Genomic DNA, 24,339 nt, shown 5'->3' with positions numbered 1-24,339 from the left:
GGCCCACGCCGTGGGGTGCGGCAGGGAGATGGGCGAGGATTCACCCCACGGCCCTGAGGTCACAGCTCTTGAGGTGCTAGGCGCCTGCCCAGCCGCACCTGTGCCTCTGTGGGGTTGCCCACAACCCAGAGGAGGGGAGCATGAGAAGAGGAACGAAGCTGATTTCTACTACCTGCTTCTTGGGCCAGCAGGTGAGGGCTTCTGTCTCAGCTCTGTCTGCACCTGGCGCTCGCTGCATCCGGCCCTGGGCTTCAGGCCCTCTCGCCTGGGGAGGGGGCGCCGGGATCCGAACCGGCAACGGCCACTGGCTTTGGCAAACCCAGGCCGCCGTAGAGCTTGCCTGGAGAGAAGCAGATAGCCTCCGCGGTCCTGCAACTGTTCCACACGTGGGATCCACAGTCAGGAAGCTTCCAGAAAAGAAGTGTCCGGGCCCAGGTGCTTTCACTGGTGAATTCTGCCAAACGAAGAACAACGAACACCAGTCCTGATCATCTCCTCAAGAAAAGTGAAGAGGGAGCCCTTTTTAATCATTTTATGAAGCACATATTACCCTAATTTGAAAACCAGACAGAAAATGAGACCTGTAGGAATTTATTTTCGTATTTATTCCAGTTGATGAAGTAACGTGACAAAATTCGGCTCTCAGGAAAACTCTCAGCAAAATAAACAGAGAGGGGGCTTCCTCAGCCGGACGGAGAGCGTCTGCGGGCGCTGCCTCCGAGCCCCGGACCTGACGGCGACGACCCCACGCTCGCCTGGACCGGAAATAAGGCAGCGGTGGTCTGGCGCCCCGAAGTCCCCGTCCAGGCAGCCAGGGAAGAGCAGGCGTGGGGGTGGGGATGGGGGGGAACAGATGCCTGACTGGATGTCAGACCCCAAGAAGTACAAACAGACAAGCCAGAAAACTGATGGATTCTTTGTGATCCAGGGGGCCTCGTGTCCTGCAGCCTCGCTGACCACCCTTTATAGGACACGTGAGTGCGTGCGTGTGTTGTGTGTTATGTACCAGCCAGCTGGACACGTGCGTGTGCGTGTGTCTGTGTGTGTTGTATGTTACGTGCCGGACGCGTGGACACGGAAATCAGAAGCATCCTGCCATTTCTGTTCATGCTCCAAAAGTGAAATGCCTGGGTGTGAGTCCAGCAGAACGCATCCAGGAGGAGGCAGTGAGGCAGGAAGTCAGAGGGGCTCCGAACAGAGGGGGAGACGCGCCGCGCTCGTGGCCGGGAAGGCCCCGCACGGCGAGTGTCCGCTCGCCCTGCGCCTGGAGCCTCCGGCCCCAGGCCCCGTCCTCGGCCTCTCGCAGCCTCTGCCCTTCAGGGCCAGCGGCGGCATTCCCTCCGGCGCGAGCGCCTTCCCCGAGAGACGGGCCGGAGTCCACGGCTGCGTCTTTCCCAGAACCGAGCTTGCGCGTGTGGCAGTGCCACGCGCAGTCCCCACAGACCGTCGACAGCCGCAGCGCCCTGTATCGGGTGAGTGCGGAATAACCTGTCAGTGTCCCAGCGGCATGCGGGGCGGGGGGGGCGGGGGGCACCGAGCCCGTGGCGGACAGCCGTCCAGGGTGGCGCAGCCGTCCTGAGCCTTGGAGCCGGTGGCCTTGCGGACTTAGGCACCAAAAAATGTCAGTTTTACTGCACAGTGTTTTTTCAAATATCAGATAAAACCGGCTCCTTGTTTTAGCGTGTGTTCCTTTGCTTGGTGACAAGGAGGACCATCCTGTGTGCCCCGTACACGTGGTCTCGCCACGTCCACGCTCCTCGATCACCTTCTTACTCAGTTTGGGTAGGAACTTCTGGGTTTTTTTCACAGTGATTTTACATAGGAAGTTTTAACTGTTTTCAGAATCTCTTCTGTTAACTCCGTTATTTTTATGCTTATGAAATCCTTTTGTGATAGGATAGATAATTCTCTGTTCTTCTGGGATTTTTTGGCCTTATTTTTCACATTTAAAGATCTAATCTACTTGGACCTTATTTTGGTGTGTGCCTGAAGGCCAGGAAGGGTCTAAATCGACCCCTTCCCGGATCGCCCCACCGCTGTCTGTCCCGTAATCATGGCGCAAGGTCAGGAAGGGTCTAAATCGAGCTCTTCCCAGATCACCCCACCACCTTCTTTCCCGTAATCATTCCGTGCTCCATCGATTGCTAGGTTCTGATACAGAATAAGATGTGTTCGTACGTTCCGTTTTTTTAATTTCATTGTACTGTGTTCCTTTTGCAGTTGTAACTTTAAAATGTGTTTTAGTGTCCAGTGTAGAGCAAGGTGTTACTTTTTTCCACTTACGGACTTTCTCATCTTCCGTTAGTCTAAGTGAATTTCGGAATTACTCCGTGGAGTTCGCGAGAAAGCCATGGAGATTTTGGTTCTTACCGAACCTGCGTTGAGGTCGTACGTTACTTTGGTAGGCGACTTTTCAGCTGCTCCTTGCTGTCTCCAGGGAGGGAGGACTCCTGGGCGCACACTTGTGTGGCCCGGCTGCAGGAGGGAGCACTCCACTGCACACGCACGGCCGCCCCGGCCTCCTGCCGCTGCTGGGCTGGGGTCTGCACACGCGGGGCCCACGCCGCCTTCCTTTGCCAGGTGCGGTCACGAGTCCTTCTGCCTGGAGTCTCGGGTCCCGGGCCTCTCCCCTCCCCCCACCCTCCAGCTCTGCTGTGCTGCCCTGCCCTTTCCCGCACGCAGTTGTCTTTGGGAGGGAGGAGCAGGGAAGATTGCTCATCTTTCTGGGCCAGAAGTCCCCACGAGGCCGCTGTTACGAGCTCTCTGTGACCCCGCCCTTCAGCCCAGCTCAGAGCCCTAGGTTCCCTGATCCTGCACCCTGAGGGGCTCTGTGCCCACTCTTGTTCCCACCACCCGGCAGGGTGAGAAGGAGCAGTCCCCTGCTCCGTGGCCCCTTGGGCTATGTGACCGCTGTGTGGCCGGTCGGGGCTGTGTGGTTGACTGTGCGAGGCATGCGGTGCTCTTGGGTTGGCCACCCTGTGAATCGACGCAGGGGTGTGAGTGGGCACCCCCCCCCCCCCGGCCCCTGGGACCTTTTCCCTAGATCCCTCTGTGCGAGGTTCTCATTCATTTAAGTTAACCACGGGCCCCACGCAGCAGGGCCCCTGGAGCCGGGGAGGGAAGAGCTGCCCCGACTGGAGAGCCCGAAGAGCCTGGATCCCAGATCGAATCAGGGCCAGCTCACTTCTGGGGATCCCTGCCCTGCTGCCCGGCCGTGTGACCCTGGGCCAGTCTGAGCTGCGCCCCCGCCTGGCCCCAGTCCCCCTGGCTTCCACACAAGGCTAATCGCCCTGCCCCAGGCTGGCATGGAGACCCCTCCTGCACCCGCGCGATGCCTTCGGAGTGTGCTATGTGCCCTCGGTGTGCGGTACTGGGGTAGCCGTGACAACGGCCACTGTCATCAGCCCTGGTGACCCGGACCCGCGCCAGAGCCTGCCTGTCCAGGCAGAGCCGTCCTGGGTGGAGAAGCAGGAATGACCCCACGCATCCTGTGGCCCATGCGTGCTGACCCACCAGCTCCGATTGAGGCGTCCCCCTTTAGTCAAAGGCAGGAGCCTGGGTCCCCTGCCCTCGGGCAGGCAAGGCAGGCAGAGGGGACCCGGGGAGGCCTGGCCCTGGTGGAAGTCACTCGGTGGCCCCGGGGTCACCTAACAGCTGGGTGGTCGGGGCGTTGCCCGTCCTTTCTCTGGCCCTCGGCTCCCCGTCTGTGAAATGACGTGGTGGCTGTGAGGGCCGCTGAGGCCCGGAGCCAGAGTCGTCTGTGCACAGCGTCCGTCCGCACGCTCTCCCGAGAGGGGGCGGCGGGGGCACGTCGGCCTAGGGAGCTGTGCAGAGCCGCTGCAGTGGAGCCCGAGACCGCCCGAGACCTCGGGTCAGCGGTGCCTCTGAAGGCTGCACGGGAAGCAAGGCTTGGGGAGGGAAGGTGGCTTCGGGGTCAGGCCACCGGTGCGTGGGGGGGCCGGTGTGACCTCGACAGAGATACCGGGTCCTGTCTCCCCGGCGGTGCCGGGCGGGCCCGGGGGCACTGTGGCAGGGGAGTACCCAGGGTCCCGGCCCCACCCTCCTTTGCTGCCTCCAGACAGCGGGCTTTGTTGAAAACTGGTTGGCGCTTTAATTACCGCGTGTCCCAGGCTGTCCCCTCCCCTCGCCGTCTGTCTGTTGTCAGTGTCAGGTAACAAAGGGCGACACCATCAACTGGGTGTGTGATTGCAGTTGTAAGGAAGTCACGTAACGTAACCACCGGGTCTGCCGACAGACGGGGCAGGGTTCCCCCGGTGGCCCTGCGGCCGCGACTTAGCGCCCAACGAGTCCTGGGCCAGCCTGGGCCTCGGCTCTGCCGGCGTGGGGTGGGGAGTGGTCCCCCTTCCCGCTGCTGCTTAGCCCCACCCCCGCTGCTTTGGGGGCAGCCTCTGGGCCGGACGGTGGAGCCAGCGCCCTGGGCACCTGCTTGGGGACCAGAGGGTGGGGCGTCCCTGATCACCTGGCGGAAGAGGTCTGGGCGGGCATCCGTCCAGAGAAGCGTGCGCGGCCCGTCCCTCTCCTGGACAGCACGTGTCCGCGGCAGCACGTGGTCGCGGGCCAAGTCCGCGCTCTGCCTCTGGCGACGTCTTTTCCAGACTTCTCCCAACAGTGGGGTCACGCAGCACACGGGCCCTCGTGTCTGCCCTCCGCCCCTCACCGGAACGTGTGTGAGGTCTGGCCGTGGCGGCGTGTGCGTGGCGGTGCTTCGTTTCCTTCCTCGGTTACGAATGAGCCTACAGGCACGGACCACACTTTGACGGACACCGACACGTGGTCCACTGTTGGGCTGTTTCGAACGTTGCTGCTGAAGGCTTTTGAGCACAAGGCCCCGTGTGCCCTGGGTGGGAGTGGAATGGGGGCTCTTCCTGGGGGGGCCATGGGGGTGAGTTTATATTCAACTTTTTAGGAACCTGCTGCTTGGTTTTCCAAAGTGGCTCCGCCATCTCACGGCCCCTGCGTGCGCGCTCTGGTGCCCCGCGTCCTTCTGGCACCGGTGAGCCCTTGGCTTCTTGGGTCCAGCCGCGCTGACGGGTGTGACATGGCGTCGCGCCGTGGCAGCGTCTCCCCGGTGGCGGGCAGCGTCCGGCACCTTCCCACGTGCTCGTTAGCCATTCGCGCGTCTCCTGTGCTGAAACGACTTCCGTAATCTTCAGCCCATTTTTAACGTAATTTGTTTTCTCGTGACCATTTCCCTCATGCTGCTTTTTGATAAGCGAAACTTTAAATTTTGAGAAAGTCGCATCTACCCGTTTCTTCTTCTCTGCCTAGCGCTTTGTCTGCAGAATCCTTGCTCACCCCAGTGTTGCCATCTCCTGGCTTCAGGGAGGTTTTACGTGTGGACCTATGACCCACAGCAAATCGATTTTTGTGTCCGGTGTGAAGGAGGAGTCAACGTTCGCTTGTTGGTATTTAGATACCCAGCTGTTGAAAAACTCCCCTCTCTTGGGCTCTTCTGAGACGTTGGGACGCATCTTGCGAGTGGATACACAGACTCAGGATGACGCGTGGATGCTCGCGGACCCAGCTCAGAGCTCTGGCGGCCGGACGCCGGGATGCTGAGCGCGGTTTCCGGGGACGGAGCTGGGGGCCCGGCCGCCGGTGCGCACTGCCTCCAGGGGCTCGCCGCAAAACCAGTGCCGAATGCTACTTTTGCTTTTCACCTTTGCGCGTAAAAGTGAGAAAACCTTCTTTGGATTTCTCGTGGACAGTGAGAACGGGCCCTAACGGGCGTTTTGCCGAAGCGGAGTGGCGTAGTGCGGCCTTGATGACCGCGGCCCAACTTACCGTTCTCGGTTGCGGGTTGTTTGCATCTCTGCGTCCGTTTCTGCATCGGCTTGCCCAAGTCTCCCTGCTTTTCTCGAATGGTCCACGCTGCCACCCGCACTTGGCCGTCTCCCACCCGCCGTGTCCTCGGCTCATGCCCTGGCCTCCCAGAGGGCTGCTGTGACCGGCCCCTTCCCGACCCTGCTTTCTCGTTCTCCGTGGCGCTAACCACCTCTGGAGACCACTCACCCGCTCCTGTGTGTTTATCTGAGTCCCCTCTCGGGATGTAACCCCCTGAGGTCTGGGATCCTCGCCTGCTTGTCCACACTGGCGCCCGCCCCGAGCCTGGCATAATGCCAGCCACGTGGTTCACCCTTGACGCCTGTCTGTTGGGTGAGTAAGTAACTGAGCAGCTTTTCTGAAGCCCTTGCTCCTGGGCTGCTCTTGAGGGGCAGGAAGGTTGTACTCAGCTGCCGTGGCATCACCCGCACCCCCAGATGTCTCCTCCGACGGCGCTGGGGGTCAGAAGTCTCCCGTCAAGGGGCTGCCGGCCCCCGGAGGCTCTGGGGAGAACCTGTTCCATTGGCATTTCCAGCTGCTGGCGGTGGCCGCTCTCCTTGGCGCTCGGCCCCTCCCAGGCTTCCCACAGCGGAACGTCCTCTTCAGACCTGCCACCCTCCTGCCTCGTCGCTGGAGGAGCCATGTGATGACACGGGCCCCCCGGACGGTCTCTGCCTCCTTAGTTCACTTACTGGCACCTGCAGGGTCCTGCCGATGAGCCAGCGGTCCTGGTCCTGGGCATCAGGCGCTGACACCCCTCCACAGCCTGTCTCGGTCACTTGTCCCTGACTGGAGAAACTTCCTTTCTCTGACCCACCGGGTCCCTACGACTCAGGGGCGTAGGGGCAGGAGCAGCCCCCGCTGCCGGTGCTGGACAAAGGCCGCAGACCCCAGGCAGACAGCGCAGTGGGCCAGCCCGCCGTGGGGTGGGGGCCCCGGGGCAGGGGAGCAGGCGGGACCCCTGGGGGTGTTTCGTCTCGCCTCCCGCCAGGGCGTCTACGGGCAGTGCCTGTGGTGGTCCCGCACAGAGGGGCTGGGCCCGGCTGGAGACAGAGCTCAGCAGGACCGGCGGGAGGGGCTGGGGCCGGGAAGGCCGACACTTCCCTCGGAGTTCCCGTGGTGGGAGCGCGCCGTGCGCGTCACCTGTCGTCAGGAGGCCCCTGCTCCTGCCGCGCCTGGCGGACCTGAGGAGGGCCGGACGCTGGTCCTGGCTGCCTGCCGCGTGTCCTTGACCGAGGGGCGCCTGCCACCTCAGAGCACTCCCTCCCTGTCCAGGCTGTGCACCTGCTACACGCCTGCTCGCCTCGAACTTAGTCCCTCCTCACCGCACGCCCCACCTTCCTGCGTCCGAGCCCCAGAGGGCTAACCCGCTGCTCCCCTCGGGTCTGTGGGCGGCTGCACCTGCTGAACCCCTGCTCGGTTCTCTGGGTTCTCGGTCCTCCTCCTTCGTGCCTTCCCTTTCAGACTCGAGGCCTGGCCGCATACATTAGCGGGTCTTAATAGACTGCCACATCTTGAAAGCAGGGAGAGAGAGAAAGATTTAAAGTCTTGTCTTGCCCAAAGCAGACAGATTGACTCGAAAATGACTCTGTCAATAAAAGATGAGCTCTGAGAGGCTCTTCCCTCTTCCAAGAGGAAGCTCGCCTTCCAGGAACTCGGCTTCTCTAAGCCCGCTGTTGGAGATTAATAACGCACAGGACACGCAGAACGGATTGGAGCGGAGCCTGCCGCGGCTACCAGCATCGTGGCCTTCACCCACGGCCGTCCCACCTGGTGGCCACAGGCCGTCGCTGCCAGTGAGCCCGACAGGTCACCTGCTGGTGTGCGTGTGGAAAGAAGTTGCCGGAAACTTCAGTTAAGCACTGGTGTTCTCTGGTTTATGTCTCAGGGCGTTTGTGAGGTGATATACTTGGGTGGCTCTCTCCTCTAGATGGTTTCTGGCTCTGGCTGGTGTGTGGTGAGTGCATGAGTGAACATGTGTGTGAGAGCACGTGTGCGTGCGTGCATGAGTGTGTGTGTGCAGATGCGTGTGTGCGCGCACGAGTGTGTGGACGCACGCCTGCATGTGTGGGGTGTGTGTGAGAGCACATACGTGCGTGCATGAGTGTGTGTGTGCATGCGCATGGGTGCGTGTACGAGTGTGTCAACGTGTGCCTGCACATGTGTGTGAGAGCACGTGTGCGTGCATGCACGAGTGTGTGTGTGCAGATGTGTGTGTGCGTGTACGAGTGTGTGGACGCATGCCTGCATGTGTGGTGTGTGTGAGAGAGCACGTGCATGCACACACATGCATGAGTGTGTGCATGTGTGTGCATGTGTGAGTGTGTGCCTCAGGTGGTCTGCTTCTAACCGTGTGACCACCTGGGTCCATACCCGTGAAACGGAGGTGGATGTAATGATGTTTCTCGGGTGTTCCCAGAGCTTAAGAGGGGCCAGTGCACACGGAGGGCGTTAGGTCTCCACCCGGTGCTCTTTTGTGGGGTCTCCCGTGCAGGCCGGCCGGCCCTAGTGCAGTGAGTCCCTACCCTCCAGGGGGGGCGGGGTGTGCTTTAGTTGGAAAAAATGGGCCGTGAACAACGAAACAAGTGAAGAAAGTCAGAGGATGGTGAGCTCTGTACACACCCCAAGCACACGGGTCCCCCGGGGGCACCTGGTGGGGGGATGGCCGCGAAGGCTCCTTCGGGCACCTGTGGCCAGACCTCTCCGCCCGAGGTGGTGCCGGGAGTCCGGCACTGCCTGCTGGACTTGGGGGATCCACCCCACTCCAAAGTCCTCGCTTGGATGTCCGGCTTCTCTGCTCCCCAGTCGGGTGACCGGGAACAAGGCGCTGACCTCCTCGGGGCCTGACCCCACATCTGTCAGCTGCCTGGACGAGGGGCCAGCCGTGGCCTTCCACGTGGCCCAGCTGGTCCTCCTCTCCCTCCGCAAAGGCACCAGGGTGGGGAGGCTGGGGTGGGGGTGGGGGCGTCTCCTGGGGCTTCGACCGCTCTCTGTTCGCAGCGGTGGGGGAGGGAGCCTTCCCGGGAATGCGATATCACATGAGCGCCCGCCTGTCACCCCGGGACTCTCCCACCCCGTAATCTGGTGGGCTGTAATTGCTGGTGTCTTTTCAGATCATTTCTGTGCAAGGTGACAGGCTGCTTGTGGAGGGAGCCGTTAATCACACAGAGATGCCCCTGTTTGAAAGCTGGCACCGAGCTTACCCAGGGCGGGCGTCTGCCAGGCAGCCGGCGGTGGGCACACACGCTGCTCATCTGCATATAATTCCAGGGCGAATGTCTTCTCTCTTGTGTAAAACGTGCAATTTCCGGCCCAGCAGGGGAACATGGGCTCATAATGGAGAGACTTTGTCCCAAGGGCCCTCTGGCTCCAGGCAGTTCAAGCAAACCATTCCCTAGGATGGCAGAAGGCCGTGGCGGGCGGGTGGCACGGGCCTGTCCGCTGGTCACCGAAGGCAGCGGTCGGGTGGTGTCCGCTGTGCCCCCTCACGGACAGGCTGCCCTGAGTGCCGCGCGAGGAGCGGGGTGGGCGCCTAAAGCCCCCCGGCAGGCAGGGCACAGGCACACGCGGATCTCCAGACTGGTTCCGCCCCCCTGGTGCCTGCCAGCCTCCCGGGCCCCTCTCCTGGAGCTTGGGCTTGGGATGGGAAGGCCATCTGCAGGATGGGGAGCCCGTCAGGATGCACGTGCTGCGTCGGGGTGGTGGACCCGCTCTTGTGCACGGCACCCACGAAAGGCCTGCCTGGGGCCGTGGTCCGGCGGTGGGCACCACCCCCCACCCCGGGGACCAGGACCCGGACCCACAGTCGTCGCCCTGTGGTGCCGGCTCCCGCAGTTGCTAATAAAATTGCGTGAATATTTGATGCCTAATTATTAAATATTTAAACACGTAAAACTGAAATAGTTAGAAGTTACGAGATGCCAATAATTCAGCCCCAGCGGCGTGGCACGGCTTTGGGCCTGAGCAGAGCCAGCGCCCCCTGCAGCCCCCTCCCCGTGCACCTGCCAGGGAGGCCCAGGGACGCTTCCACGGGGGCACCTCGGGCCCAGCCAGGCTCCTTGGCCCGGCCTGGTCTTGTGTGGCCGGGCGTCCCCGCGTGCACGGGTGCGGTTCTCTCATCTGAGGTCAGGCCCGGGCTCAGTGTGAGGGCCCCTGCGTCACCCTGACACGTAGCTGTCCCCGAGGCACACCTCAGAGAGGCGGGTCGCCTCGCTGGTCTTTGTTCGGCTGCAGGACCAGCTCCGAACACGTGTGCTTTCATCCCGAGTGCCCTTCAGATAACGTAGGGACGCGTTTTGTGCCCCCGTCTCCAGACCCAGCACGTGCACGTCAAACAGCTGTCACCGCGCGGCCTCACTGGCTCGGTTCCCACCTGTGTGACTGCTGCCCCACGTGTATCTCTCCTCTGGACACGGAGAGGTCATTTCCCTCAGCTCCGTCACCGGCCTCTTGAACCCAAGGAGGCAAAAACCCAACTCAGGACCTGGACCTGCAGACCCGCGGCGCCCCCAGAGCCTGTTCATGGCAGATGACGGCACCGTCCCGCCTCTCACTCATCCCCACGTCCACTGTCCAGACTGGTCTCAGTCGTGCCCTTCCAGACCTTGGGAAGACCCGAGGGCCCAGGGCGGCCCACGGCACCAGCTGGCCTGGCTTTGGAAAGCCCGATCTGGCTGCCGAGAGGCTGCCGGTGTCTGGGGCGGGGTCGGGGGGAGGGACAGTGAGTTGGCCGAGCGTCATCCTCCTCGACCCTCGTGCCCGGCAGGGCCTGCTTCAGAGCCTGAGCGGGCAGAGCGGGCAGAGACAGCGGGCGGGAAGCGCTGTGCCCAGAGGCTGACCACCCTCGGTGCACGGCGGCCCCACCCCTTCTCTGAGCCCCTGCCTCCCCGCCGTGGAGCCAGGGCCCTCATCCCGCCTCTACACGGATGCCCCGAGGGGACAGGCCATGGAGCGGAGCTCGGTGAGCATCGGGAGGTGGGCGATTGGCCTCTTGCCATTGCCGTCCCTGGCCGCGGACCCCACGGGTGTGCCCGCCGTCATCCCTGCCCCCTGGGCCCCTCCAGACCGCAGGGGCGCAATGCTGGGGGACGCCCGGGGACGGAGCACAGCTGGTCATCCAGCCTCGCCCACAGCCGGGTCCGGGCAGGCCATCGTCCCCCCTCACTGCCTTGCACACGGTGCCCTTGGAGCAGCCCTGGCTCAGCCTGGGCTCCAAGAGCTGTTCTTTCAAGTGGTGAAATATTAGTGCCTTTTCCTGGTTTCTAAACCTGAGAACCTTAGCATTGGCTAAGTGGTTTTATTCACTTTTCAGAAAGAAAAATGACTCTGTCCCGAGTCCCCAAAGGGAAATTTCAAAAACTGCTTCCCGTTCTTAAACACAGCGCAGCTGCAGGGGCCAGGCCGCCTGCCTTTGACGGCTCGGCCGGCGGCCAGTGCACGGCTTCCCTGCCCCCTGTGTCCTCCTCCCGGCCTCCCTCACGAGGGGTCGGGAGCCATTCGTGGGGTGGGAGAGTTTGTCTGTGGGGATAGGATGGGAAGAAGGAGGTCTGTCTGCGGGGTGGGAGGTGTCCATCCATGGGGTGGGGGTGGGGTTTCTGTCCATGGGGTAGGGCGGGAGGGAGGAGGTCCGTCTGTAGGGTGGGGGGGGTGGGTGTTTTCCTGGGGGGTGTCTGACATAGCTCTGCGCCCTGCCCGCCCAGCCTGGAGACCAGTCGGTTACTTCTGGGGTTTCCCTTGTGTGGTCTCCCCTCCCAGGATCTCCGGATGTATCTTTTCTTTGGCGTTTTCTGTCTCTGTCTTTGGTGGGGCGCTGTCGGGGAGGCCCTTCCGCGTTCCGTGTCCGCGCTTCCGTGCATGTCTGTAACGGCATCGCTTCCGCGGATCGCGCGTTGTTGCTGCTGCCTCGGACGCCTCTCCTCCACAGCGTCCGTCGTAACCTGCGTGTGCGGGAGGCAGGCCCCGCGCCCTGCGGGTCGTTCTCCGGGCCGGCGGGCCTCCGTCTGGGGCCGGTCTGCTGGGCACCAGGAAGGCTGCCGCCAGCCGCATGTGAAGGCCGGTTCAGACCCCGCAGGGGCCGCTGGCGCAGATCGACCTTCTGCCGGGCCCTGTGCTTGTGGACCCCGGGTCCACGGGGGCCGGGGGCACAGGCATCAGGGGGTGTTCTATTCGTCACAGCAGCCCTGTGGCCTGTCACCCCTGCCTTGGGAGCAGGGACTGTCTCCTCTCCGGGAGGGGCAGGGCCATCACCTGGCGTGCAGGGAGGAGTCCTGCTCCCCGGTGCGGACCCCCCACCACAGCTCCAGCCGGCCTCCCTGCCGCCCAGGACGGTGAGGTCCCAGTCACCCAGGCCCGCTGGGCCCGGTTCCTCTCCTGAATTCACTGTTCATCCTCTAAGATTTTGTCCGCCCTCTTGTCTGCCGCTGCCTCCCCGCCCTCCGCAGTGGTTGCGGTAGGGGGCAAGGTCGAACACGTATGTTCAAGGGTGAGCACGTGCGTTCTACTCGCCGTGTCCGTGGGGAAGCCCCGTATGTGTGTTCCCTTTTGTTGACACTGACTAGAGCCTTTCCGGGGTTATGATTTAGGGTTTTGGAGAAATGGCATTTCGTGTACTCCCGCCTCCTTGAAGTGCACTTGAAACTCAATGGGACAAAAAGTCCTCCCTGCAGCGAGTGTGGAGTCTACGGGGAAAATAACTTACTCAGAGAAGCTTTTGAAGACACTCTGTTGTGTGAAACAGACACTGTCACGTACGCTGAGGACATGTGACACGAGACCGGATCTATTCCAAAGAAGTGATTTCAAAGCTGAGGAGTCTGGGAGTCGGCTAGGAAGCATGACGGGCTGCTCCAGGCCTGTGTAAAGGCCCTGAGGTGGGGAGGAGAGTGGTGCTTCTGGAATAGAGCCAGGGCAGTTGCGGCTGGAGAGGCGGTGGGCCCGGACGCTCGGCACAGGCCTGGTGGCCGCAGGACAGGGTTTCATTTCAGACCGTGTCTCCCCTTCAGAGCTTGGAATTCTGTCCAGAGGACTTGGGCCCCGGCACAGGACTGGAACCCAAGGGACAGAGGGCCTGACCCGGCCGCCAGTGCCGCTCTGAGCTCGGTGACTGTGCTGGGAGGCCTGGGATCCCGGTCCCAGCTCCGCCCTGCGTGGGTCTCCAGCCCTCCCCCCGCCAGCCTCCTCCCCGGGATGGTGCTTATTCTACACTCAGAATCCTCTGGACCACGATGTGGGTCAGGGAAGCCCGTTAACAGGGAGCCATTGCCTTGAAAGGTCCCAGGATGGAGCTGAGGCCGCCGCGTGTGGGACAGGGTAAGGCCCGAGGTCTGTCTGTCCCTCAGAATGGCCACCGTGCAGAGTCACACCCAGTCACCTCACTGGCGTGCTCAGGCCACACGAGAGGAAAGACGTGGACCGCAGGCCCCGGGCTGCCCTCCTAAGGGCCGTTGGCATCTTGGCACGTGTCTCTGCCATGTCCTGTCTGCTTGTGCTTCTCGAAGGCCCTGGGAGCAAGAGGAACTCAGAGCTAAGGGTTGCACGTCACTGCCTCCATCCCGAGGCTGGGTCAGAGGTCCCACGGAGCCGACCGGGACCTCCCAAGTGGAGCTGCCGCCCCCCACCCCCCAACCTCCAGCTCCCCGCACCTTCCCCAGCAAACCGGTACGCAGGGAATTGAGTCACGGAGGTGCGTGTGCTGTGAGTGAAATGAAGGCACAGCCGGGCTCTGCTGGCCGGTGCGGCCACGTGCGGGGGCCCCGCAGAGGCTTGCTGCTGGGAGAGTCCCGCCGTCCACCGGTCTGTCTCTCACCTGCTCTCCCTGCTCCTCTGGGATAAGACTTTCTCCGAATTTTAGACTGAACTGCTCTCCAGAGCCATGTGCCCATAACCGCTCCTTTATCGTGCCATCTCCGCTCTCTCCTGCCAGCCTTACGTAAGGGAGAGTTTATTTTTGTTCCGTGTCCTTCCCACGGGCTCTCCCAGCGGCCTTCTAGGACTCCGGAAGGAGCCAGGTGTTGGGCACGGATGGGGAGGGTGGAAGGTGGGGGGGAGTCCGAGCCATCCAGGGGCAGTCCACCCGTGGATGTGGATGTGGATGTGGCTGTGGAGGGAACCAGCTGGCCTGCGTGGGGCCGCGTGCCAGTTGAAAAGCAGGTACATGGCCCCTGGACCTTGCCATCCATCCCTGGCCTGCACCACCCCTGCCCGCCCTGCACACCTGAGCTCTGGGCGACCACGTCCTCTGTCTGGCGCCCGCTTGTTCGTTGGCCTCCCTTGTCCCTCACCAAGGACTCTTGGACAGCCTTTCACAGGGCTGCCACGGGGAAGATGGACAGGGTGGCCCAAAGAGAGAAGAGCATGGCAGGAGGGCATGTTCCTTTAGCCCGTGTTGCCAGAGGGCAGGACGGGGCGGAGGGTGAGTCTGGCCCGGTGCAGCCTCCAGCCGTGGGCCCGATCCCAGGCCTGAGGGGAGGGGGTCCGGGCACGAGGTCCTCATCCCAGGCATCTGGTGATGCCTGAGACGTGCACACGGCAGGAGGGGTCCGGAAGCGGGCGGTCCCGGAGCTCTCCGCAGACCCGACGAGGCCACTTGCATGCTGAGCCGGCCTTGCCCGATGGCCTCGGTGGGCGGCCGTGGCCGGGTGCCTGCGGGTGGGTGCGGAGTGGGGTCACCGTGGACCCCAGGGGTCACCGGCCCTTGGCAGGCCGCCTAACCCCACCCACAGGAAGCCTCGGCTCGCTCTGGGGAAGAGGCCACATCCGAGCAATGGCTTTTCCAAGGCAAAAGGCACATCTTTTATTTATTTAATCCAAACCATCGTGTGAATTATTCATTCACGTTTATGTAAGCGATTGAAAGGCAGAATAGGGGGGAGGTCAGAGCACTGACTTTGCTGTGCCCTAAATCACAGCGAGAGCTCACGGCGTCCCCACCCCAACGTGCTGCATTAAGGTGACCGCACCTGAGGACCGGCACCAGGCAGACGGGGGGCAGAGCCCTCTGTACCTCTGACAGCCTGTGTGACCTTGAGGAAGTCACTCCCCCATCCAAGCTTCCCCTCGCTTGTCAGAGAGTGACAGGGGGCCCGCCTGGTGTGGTGGGGACCGCACTGGGTGAGACAGAGTGTGCGAGGAGCCCGACGTGGGGGGCGGAGCTCATACCCCAGGCGTCCGCAGCCCCCAGGGGGACTGGAGGGGTGCGGCTTACCCGTGCATTTGCCTGAGTCCGTGTACTTGTAGGAGTCCGTGGACTGGGTAATGGGTGGCATCTTGATATCTGTGGGCAAAGGGGCTGTTACCTTCTCCAAGGTCAGGTTGCATTATTACCAAAATTAAATTTTTCCCAATGGGCATCTGAGCTCCATTAAAGGCAGTGCAGTCTGACAGGGGTGAATTATCGCCGCAGAAACGTGGTCAGTGAATCTTTCCTTCCAGGATGGGTTTTTCTCCCGCTTGGCGGGTCCGTCCTCGGTGGGCTGGCCGAGAGACTCAGGGAGGAGCACGGGGTCAGAGCCGCCAATCACCCTTCAGATTTCGTAGTCTGATTACTCGATTAATCAAGGGCTCTGCGCCCGTGTCCCGATGGAGAGGCTCTCTGCTCCGGAAGAAGGATGTCCACCGGGGCCATCGGGGCCGCGTGGTGATGGAGGGCAGGTGAGGGCAGGGCGTGTGACAGGTGGAGGGACCCGCGTGGCGGGGAGGCCGGAAGGAGCCGTGCCCTGGTCTCAGATTCCTCGTTCAGAGCAAGAACGCGGCCGGCCCCGGGCTGCCCGCAGAGCTGTACAAGGTACAGACAAGACGCAGGATACGTGTCCAGAAGCCTGGCGCCGGCCAGGGCGCGTGAGGGGCAGCGGGGCCGCGAGAGCTTGGCCTGGGGCGGATGGCGCTCCCCATGCCAGACACGCGTGGCCCGGCAGTGAATGTCACAAGCCCCTGTTTGTGAACCAGAGCCCACGCCCTCCGTGTCGCCCTGTGACGGCTGCAGGGCGTGTTGGTGCCCGGAGGTGACCGAGCTCCCAGCATCCAAGGTGTGGCCCGAACCCACACGGCACTGTGCTGCGGCCCCGTGGGACCCAGCTTGTCTTTGCGACGCCCCCTCGGGCAGCTGTGTACCCGACGCGCCTGGGAGCTGGAGGGTCACACGCTCAGGGCCACAGGTCCGGAAGGGCGCGCGGGTGGAGGCTCTCCTGTGTGTCTTTCCCTGGAAGACAGGCTCCCCCGTCCCCTTCACCTGCTCCAGGAGGTGACCTTTCCTGCTCTCTCCCTGCCCTCAGCCCCGCCAGGGAGCCTCTGGTTGCCGGGCCCGGGCCCGTCCTGGTGACTGTCACAGGATGTGCCACGGGCCTCTTGCTTCAGCTTGAGCAAGAGGGCTCCTGTCCCTGTCACAGCCGGCTTGACCGGCTCCAAGGCCTGGGGTCTCCCACCACCCTCTTAGACGGCACAGCTCCCGTTCCGCCCAGGACGTCCCCGGGCCCTGGAGGGGCTCCTCGACATCAGCTCCAGAGGGACCAGCAGGAAGCTCCTGGCTTCAGAGGCTGGTGTTTGAGGAGAGCCAGCCTTGCTAATTAGTGAGGGGAGAACTGAGGTTTAATTACTGGGAAGGCACCTTGGGTGAAGGATTCGTGATAATTGCTGTGTAGCCTCCTGATGGCTTTGTGCTTGGCACAGCTGGTTTCTCCTGTGCGGCCCTGAACCGTGGCAGGCGTGACGGGTGGGCCTGGGGCCTCTGTCCTGAACCGTCCTGTTAGAGCCTCGAGGGGGCGGGCGGGGGGCCCAGGGGCCTGTCTGCGCGCAGTGGCCTTGTCTCCGGCGGGGGGGGGGGGGGGGGGGGGGGGAGGTGGGGGCCCAGGGATGTGACCAGGAAGCCCCAGGGCATCCACTGTCAAGGCCCCCTGCCTGCTCACCACTTCTCAGTGCTGGCCTGTGTGAGTGGGCGGCCAGTCCCCCAGCAGGTACAGACCCAAGACTGCCCGTGAGGGGCCAGGCCCCACCCAAGCCTCCTCAGCAGCCCTGGGAAGGACTCTGTGTTGCCTGTTGCCCTTCAGAAAAGGCGCCAGACCGGGGGTCGAATCAGGGCTCAGAGCCGGGACCAGGCCCGCTGTTTTCAGAGTCACTGCTGTCTTTAGAGTTATTTACGTTTAACTGAACGACTCCGCGCCCAAAGGTCAGGTCGTCCCTGTGCTTGTTTTCTTCGTTCCCTAGCTTCGTGCGCGTGCGCGTCAGGGCTCTGCCTGGGCGGGACCCCGTCTCCTCCACGACCCTCTGTCGGTGACTCTGGCCCTGACCCCCGCTGCCGCCCCACATCCCATCCGGTCCAGGTTTGCAAGCTCACCCTGTCCCCTGTTGCCCCCAGAACTGAAGAAGCAGGTGGAAAGTGCCGAGCTGAGAAACCAGCGGCTGAAGGAGGTCTTTCACACAAAGATCCAGGAGTTCCGGAAGGTCTGCTACGCGCTCACGGGCTACCAGATAGACGTCACCACGGAGAGCCAGTACCGGCTGACGTCCATGTACGCCGAGCACAAGGCCGACTGCCTCATCTTCAAGGTAGGACCGCGGTGACGGCCACCGGCGTGGAGAGCACGTCCGCCCGGTTGTCCTGGTGCACGACAGAGTGGGAGCCGCCTCCCCTCAGGAGGCGTGGCCCGCTGCTTCCGGGGGAGTCTGCTGACCCCCGGCCGCCCCCACCTGGCCGCCTCTGGGCGTCCGCCGTCCGCCTGTGCTGCGTTGGCCCGTCGCTGGGAGGGGCGGGGCAGTGAGGCCCGGGGCATCCAGCCCCAGCAGTTCCCGGGGGACGGCGGAAGTAAGAGGGTGAGGGTCCGTGTTGGGCCAGGGAGGCGGCCTCAGGACTACACCGTGGCCAAGGCCATCGTGCCGTGTGGCAGACGGGACAGGGGACGGAAGCTGCTGGATCTCTGTGGGACGGGCCCTCGGGTCTGCCTGAGACGCCAGGGCTGGAACCCCAGACAGACGCGAGGGCGGGAACTTGGCAGCCTGTGTTGGCCCCAGACTCCTTCTGGAGAAGCCAGCAGGGTGGGGGCCCCCACAGAGGAGCCCCCTCGGAGTCGGAGGCAGCATGTGGCCTGTGGAGCTGTACCCGTGTCCAGGCCCGGGGTGGTGTCCGGGTTTCGGATCTGGGACGGTCGCGGGGAATGACGCACCCGCACGCGAGGGGCAGGACTGGGGCGCTGCCAGGGCGACCAGGAGGGCTGTTCCCGCCACCGCCGCGCTGGCCTCCCCTCCCTTTGCTTGAAGATGGCGACGTGGGCCCGGCATGCCTGTGGGCGGCCACGGTCGGCACGGAGGCCCCCACGCAGGGTGACCACGGTGTGAAGCGGGCCGTCCACCTGGCTCTGCCCACGTTTGTAAAAACAAAGAACCCACTCTTCTGGGTCCGTAAAGCAGCCGTAACCCGTGCGATCTGCACACGTGGAGCAGGACGCGGTGGCAAAGGAAGTCCTGCCTGTCTCGTTTCATCGTGAACTGAACCTCACGCTAAACCTGTGCCCGCCCAGCTGCTTCCTGGCACAGGTGCTGGCCAAGCCCGGAGGCGCCGGGTCGCGGGAGGCCGAGGGAAGAGGGGTCCCGACCTCGCAGGTCGGTGTGGGCCCCCCCCCCGACTTCGTTTCCATCCCCCTTCCTTCCTGGCGGCCTCTCCTCGTCCTGAGGTCAGCACCGCGTCTCGGCCTGGTGGCTGCCTTCCCACATCCCCGGCCGTCTTGGGTCCCGCGTGTCTGTTTTTATGTTTCTAAGCAAGCTCTCAGAAACGTCTCTCCTGTGTCATTCCGCGATCTTCCGAAGAACTCAGACCCTGACGAGCACTTCGTGTGTTCTGGGAGCCCCACACGGTTTTCTTAAATGTCAAGCGCGTAAGCAGAGATGTTCAGGTCTTACAAACCCTCACTCTGGACAGGACAGCGCCTGTGGAGCAGAGATCTGCAAAGGCACTGTCAGGCCGTTCCTCTCCCCCACCCCGCCCCAGACCGTCCACCGTCCCCAGACCCTCCGCCGTCCCCCACCCTCTGCCGTCCCCCACCCCGGACCCTCCACTATTCCCCTACAGATCCTCGGCTGTCCTGCCCCCACCTACACTCTCTGCGGTCTCTCCCCACCCTCGGCTCTCCTGCACGTGCAAGGCCTCACTGTGCTCAGCAGTTGCCCCCCACCAGGCCCCTTGAGTGTGTCCACGCCCAGAGCTCACCCCGGCTCAGTTCCTGGGTGTTGCTGCAGTAACCCCAACACCTTCCCCTCCTGAGGGTCCCTTGCGGGGTCCAGTACACCCACAGTTCTGACTGGTGCCCTGCCTCCCAGCTGCAGGCCTGGCTCCGGACCTAAGGGCCAGATGTGCCGGGAGCAGCATGGGTGTGAGACGGCCCCCGAGGACGACAGGAGGGCCGACGGCTCAGCCCTCCGCTCACGCCCAGCAAGCCCTGGATGCCCACAGCAGGCACCCCTGCCCCCACCGTCCCAGCTGGGCCTCCAGCCCCACCCCCAGGTAGGGGGCAGTCCCGTGCACAGCATCAGGAGACGTGGGTTTGCTCACGGCCCCACCACGTTCTAGATGCGTGACGTTCTAGACGCGTGGGTTCTCCCGTGTCGTCGGGGAAAACGTGGAGGGACGTCGCCGACTGTGAGATGCGAAGCACGGTGCCCGCTGGTCCTCGGAGGCCGTGCAGAGAGCTGTCTGGAAAGGACCCGGTAGACAGGCCAGCTGCCCCTCGTCCGGGCCGCCAGACTTGGACCCACACGCTGCCTTTCCCCACCTGGAGACCACTCTGAGCCTCGGTCTCATCGTCTGTGAGTCAGGGGTCAGAGCTAAGAGAGCTCACGACCACGAGCCCCCATAGTGCTTGACACGGGGGCACCAGCAGCATCCCTGAGGACCCACCCTGGGTTTCAGGGTTTGTCAGAATTGTGTTTTCAAGCAGTGAGCGCTTAGCAGACAGAAGCTGCCCATCAGGGCCCATGTTAGCCCCACAGGGCCCCCATCTCTGCCTTCCCCTGGGGGTCCCCTCACCCTGCACACCAGCGCTTGGGCCCTGCCCCTGGTCAGATCGTCCCACCCCCCAACAGAGCCGCAATGTGCTCACAGTCGCCTCCTCCGGGAGGGCTTCCGGTGTTCCCCAGAGGTGGGAACTGTCTTCAACTTACACCGTTCAGGACACGTGTCGCTTTCTGTTGCTTGGTCATTACATAGGTGACTTTTATTCTTTTACACAAGCTGTTCTTCAGGGACAGGAACCGTCCTACGTCGGGGTCCCCAGAGAGCCTGCCCCACCCTTACCCCTGGGAGGCCTCAAGTGCGGTGTAGGTATGGACAAGCCAGGAGCCCCCCACCCAGGCCCCCACCCCGGATCTCGGCATGCGGCCTCTTTGGTCGGGCTCGCACACTGGATTGTAGACTCCTTACTACCCAGGGTCCAGGACGCGCCCAGCAGGTGCACAGCCCCCAGCCAGGACCTGGTGCCCGAGGCACTTGCCAATGCTGTTGGGGTGGGTGGAGCCTTTCTGGTGGCTTTGCCACGTCCTGGAAGCTCAGGCTCCTGGCCGCCCCACCCAGCCTGCAAGCCGCACCCCCTCCCGCCCCCCCCCCCCCCCCCCCGCCCATAGCACTGGGAGGCAGGAGCTGTTTCTGCTCTCTGTCCGTGGAAGTCTGGGGGTGCTTCCAATGAGTCCCGTGTCCTTCTCCAAAGAGCCAGGGACGCAGGACAGAGCCGGTCCCTGACGTCTAGGCAAGCCCCCCCCCACTCTGTCCCCAGGAATCCCCCCCCAATCCCGTGGCACCCCTGGGACAGGCGGGTCAGCTTCAGCGGCCGCTGGACAGAGCGAGAGAGCCAGGACCGGAGGTTAGGGTTCCCTTCAGAGAGCGCTCATGCCCCGGGGCCTCAGGGCCTGGGTGTTGGAGGGGGCAGGGGGAGGAAGAGGGGAGCCTGGCCGTGCCTCCATGGGCCTGGGGGGGGGCTGTCCCGGGAACCAGAGGGTAGGAGCTCGCGTGCGCACGTGTGACAGGCACACGCACAGGGCTGCCCCTGCCCAGACCTCTAGCAGGGCGTGTGGGGCAGCCTTGTCTCTCCTTGGGCCTCTCGTGGGTCCCTGCCGGGCAGGGGCCTGCCCAGCCCCTGGTGGACCCGCCCTGGTCCCAGCTTCCCGCCTCCTTGTCCCTGCGTCCTGGCGTTCACACGCTGGCCAGCCTCCCCCAGAGCCCGGCTTTTCTGAGGACGCTGGCCTTCCTTTTGCTGTCTCCAGTCCTGTCACCCCCTTGGTGCCTGCTGCCGTACGGGCACCAACAGGTGGGTGGGATTTTGTCTTTCTTGTCCCGGCTCATCAGGAAAAACTGGAAGCCGTGTGGGGTGAACTGAAGGGGTCTGAGCCGGCTCGGGGCCCCAGGCTCACACTTTCCACCCTCCGCTTACCTCTCTCCCTTCAGGGTAGGGCTGTAAGTCCCCAGCATCCTGGTGGGGGCCCCGGTCCTGCCTCCTCCACCCCGGGCCCATCCCTGGAGCCCTTCATAGGTCCCCCTGAGGGGCCTTTCCCACAGTTCTGCAGGTGAGGCCCACCGCACCCCGGCCAGCTGGTGCTCCCGGGCTCCCTGACGTGGCAGTGAGGGCCCCAGCCCCCACCCCCAGTGTCAGCCCCGCTCACACAGCCACAGGCATCTGCCGCTCGGGGCCCGTGCACGTCCGTGTGGGGCCTTCCCAGGAGCTCACAGGCCACCCAACGGGAGGGGCCGGGTGAGGGGTGCATCCTCTGGGCCGGCTCAGCCCTCTGCCCCCAGACACCTCCCCACCCTCCCGAGGTGCCGGCCCCCCGCACCGGCTGCCGTGCCTCGGGCAGTGCCCGGCCGGGGCTTGCACTCCACGGTGGCCCTGTCCTCCCTCTGTGCCTCCACTGGCAGAAAGTGCTGGGCTGCGGAGAGCGGAGGGCCCCAGAGCGTGGCGGTATCCGCAGACCGTCTGGACGTGTGTGTGCCTTCGCTTGCTCGGCCGCAGTCCTCCCGGACACTCGAAACGCGGAGCCTCTGAGCTTCTCCGGGGTGGGTGCTATCAGGCCCTCAGAGGCCCCAAAGAAGGTGCGTCTGGAGGTGCCGAGCCTGTGAGGACGTCTCTAAGCAGGGGCTGGGAGTGACTGCCGGTGAAGTACCTGCTGCCTCTGCCTGTTACGGCTCAGTGACAGGAGGCCCCGTCCCATCCCATCCGCTGCTCGTCTGCCTGCTCGGCCTGGCGTGTGCGGGCTGTGCACTGCGGACAGACGGACAGATAGAATGCGCGAGAAGCCACGTAGAAGGGAGACGGCAGACTGACCACGTGCAGATCCTCACTGCCTTCCGGGGACCCAGCCAGAGGCAGCCCCTGCCCAGCACTGCCCCGGGACCCAAGGGGACACGAGGTGCCCTGGAGCCCTCACGCTTGGCCGGGCCACTGCACCCCGCGGGACTCGGTTTCCCCACCCACAGTGAGGAGCTTGACCTGGATGCGCCCCGGGGCCAGAAGGGCTCCGCCAGCGAGCTCAGCCTTGGCTGGGGCAGCAAGGAAGGGTTCCCTGTGAGCCGGTGGTCCTAAGAGAGAGATGCCGCGGGACGGAGACCAGCCGGAGAGAACGGCCGACCCGCCGACCCTCACGCGGCCTTGGGGGCCCTGCCCCGGGGGGCTGAGCGCAGACTCACGCGGCGGTGGCGGAATCGGGCTGGAGGGGGATCGCAGAAAGCTGCAGTCTCCTGGCCCCTTTGGCTTATTTTATTTTATTTTCCCAGAGATGATCTTTCAGGCAGGAAGGGGGCTGAAGGCAGAGTTAGAAATAGCTGAGCGCCGTTCCGGCTGAGCGGGCTCTGCAGATGTGCGCCGGCATGATTGAGGGTTCGGGCTCACCCCACGCGCTCTGCTCCAGAAGACGCGGCGCCCGGCGGCCCGGCCCTTGCTGCCGCGTGGGTGGGAGCTGCCTGCCCCCGGGGGCCGCCACTCCGAGGACAGGCAGGCACTCGGCCCGGAACTCGGGCCCGGCGGGGGCCCGGCCGCCCTCCCCGCCCCCGCCCCTGCCCCCGCGCCGGAGGAGAAGTGGGCCTCGCCGCGCCGGCAGCAGTCGGGGCGCCCGTGGCGCCCGCAGGTGCGTGCGAGTCTCCGGGACCTCCGGAGGCCTGCTCTCTGGGCCTGTCATTCTGTCTGGCTGTGGTTCACGAGCTCTCCTGCCCTCCCTCCTGACGACCAGCCGGGGCGAGCCCCCCGTCCCAAGAGGGAGACCGGGCGGGTACGACGGTGGCTGAGTCTCGGCGCCCGGCCCCCGTGTGAGTGCCCTTGGGACACGGCTGTGGACGCGGGAGTCCTCTCTGCCGGCCCCGGGGATCGCCCTCGGGCCAGCAGGCAAGGCGGGGGACACCACTTCCAGCACCAGGGAGCAGCTCGAGGGCAGGGGAGAGGCGTGCGTGTAAACCCGTAAACCGTGGCGCGGTGAGCACAGGCCGCGCCGGCTCAGTATCTGGCTGCTGCGCGTCCTCAGAAAGTTCCAGACTTCCTGCTGTCACTGCAGCGAGTACTCGGGGGACACGGTGACTCCAAGCCCCCTGTGTCCACCTGGCTCGTCCCTGGAAGGGACTCGGTGTACGACTGCCACCACACCTGCACTGCCCTCCTGGCCGTTCTGTCCCCCAGCGTCTCCGACCTCTGTCCCCAACCCCCCCTCACACGCCGCGGCCCTTGTGGACCTGGCAGCCGGCGGGGCCGTGTTGACCCGGACCGAGGCCCGTGCAGGCCGTGCAGCCCCGCAAAGGAGCTTGCCCGTGGCTGCCCGTGGCTGCCGCCTTCTCTCCTCATAAACAAGTGAGCGGGTCGGCCCCGTGGCCCCGTCACCCACAGAGCGCGGGCTTGTTCCGCCCCACCGGGACTCTTGTCTGACGGGCACAGACAGGCCACCAGCCTCCCGTGGAGTACTGGGCCCGGGGCAGTTGTTGTGGGGCAGCAGGGGTGGGAAGGGCCAGGGGCCGGGTGGGGGAGAGGCAGGCTGCCCTGTGCAGAGGCGGGACGGTCGGGCCAAGCAAGACAGAGGATTTGGACCAGACTGCAGTGAGGAGAGAAGCTCGTGCCTCAGGGCGACGTCCCAGTGGCGTCATCTCACTGGCACGGGGCTGGGGAGCCTTGCGGTTGCCGTGGCAACAGCTCCTGGTCGGAGGAGGAAGAAGAGGGGTTCCGGGAGCCACAGTTTCCCCCCAGGTCCCAGGGACAGCTCCACCGGTCAGGTGTTGACCCAGAACCGGACCTGACAGCATGGTCCCACGTGGCCCGTGGGACACCCGTGTTGTGGCTTCCTGGGATTTTTCCGAGCGTGCCTGGCCTGCCTGGCCCTCGGAGCCGTGCGCGTGAGCTTCCAGGCCCATGAGAAGTGCCCTTCTCCCCGCCACAGAGTCGGAATAGAGGGTGTTTGGGGGCAAACCGAGAGCAGGCCCAGACGGGGCAGGTGGCGGGTGGCCCCGTGTGGAGCCCTGCAGGGGACCCGTGGCCAGGTCCTCGGCAGGGG

General features: G+C 64.1%; 1 protein-coding gene and 1 long non-coding RNA gene across 6 annotated transcripts in view; both read left to right on the top strand.

Moving 5' to 3' along the window:
* Positions 1-24,339, top strand: part of MAD1L1 (mitotic arrest deficient 1 like 1) — a 316,953-nt gene that overhangs the window by 260,626 nt on the left and 31,988 nt on the right. For all 4 annotated transcript variants that reach the window (XM_042971184.1, XM_042971183.1, XM_042971186.1 and 1 more), the window contains one exon: positions 17,192-17,382. In XM_042971184.1, the coding sequence (XP_042827118.1) occupies positions 17,192-17,382 (191 nt within the window). The remainder of the gene's footprint in view (positions 1-17,191; positions 17,383-24,339) is intronic.
* Positions 18,100-20,673, top strand: LOC122234541. Of its 2 annotated transcripts, XR_006212310.1 has the most exons (4): positions 18,100-18,704; positions 19,147-19,632; positions 20,057-20,146; positions 20,595-20,673. It is a non-coding gene; the product is annotated as an uncharacterized LOC122234541 (long non-coding RNA). The 2 variants fall into 2 exon arrangements; XR_006212309.1 differs by lacking the exon at positions 18,100-18,704 and having other exon boundaries at positions 18,866-19,632.

This window comes from Panthera tigris, chromosome E3 (genome assembly GCF_018350195.1).
Source record: "Panthera tigris isolate Pti1 chromosome E3, P.tigris_Pti1_mat1.1, whole genome shotgun sequence".
Lineage (NCBI taxonomy): Eukaryota > Metazoa > Chordata > Mammalia > Carnivora > Felidae > Panthera > Panthera tigris.
This window is presented reverse-complemented; position numbering and strand designations above follow the sequence as displayed.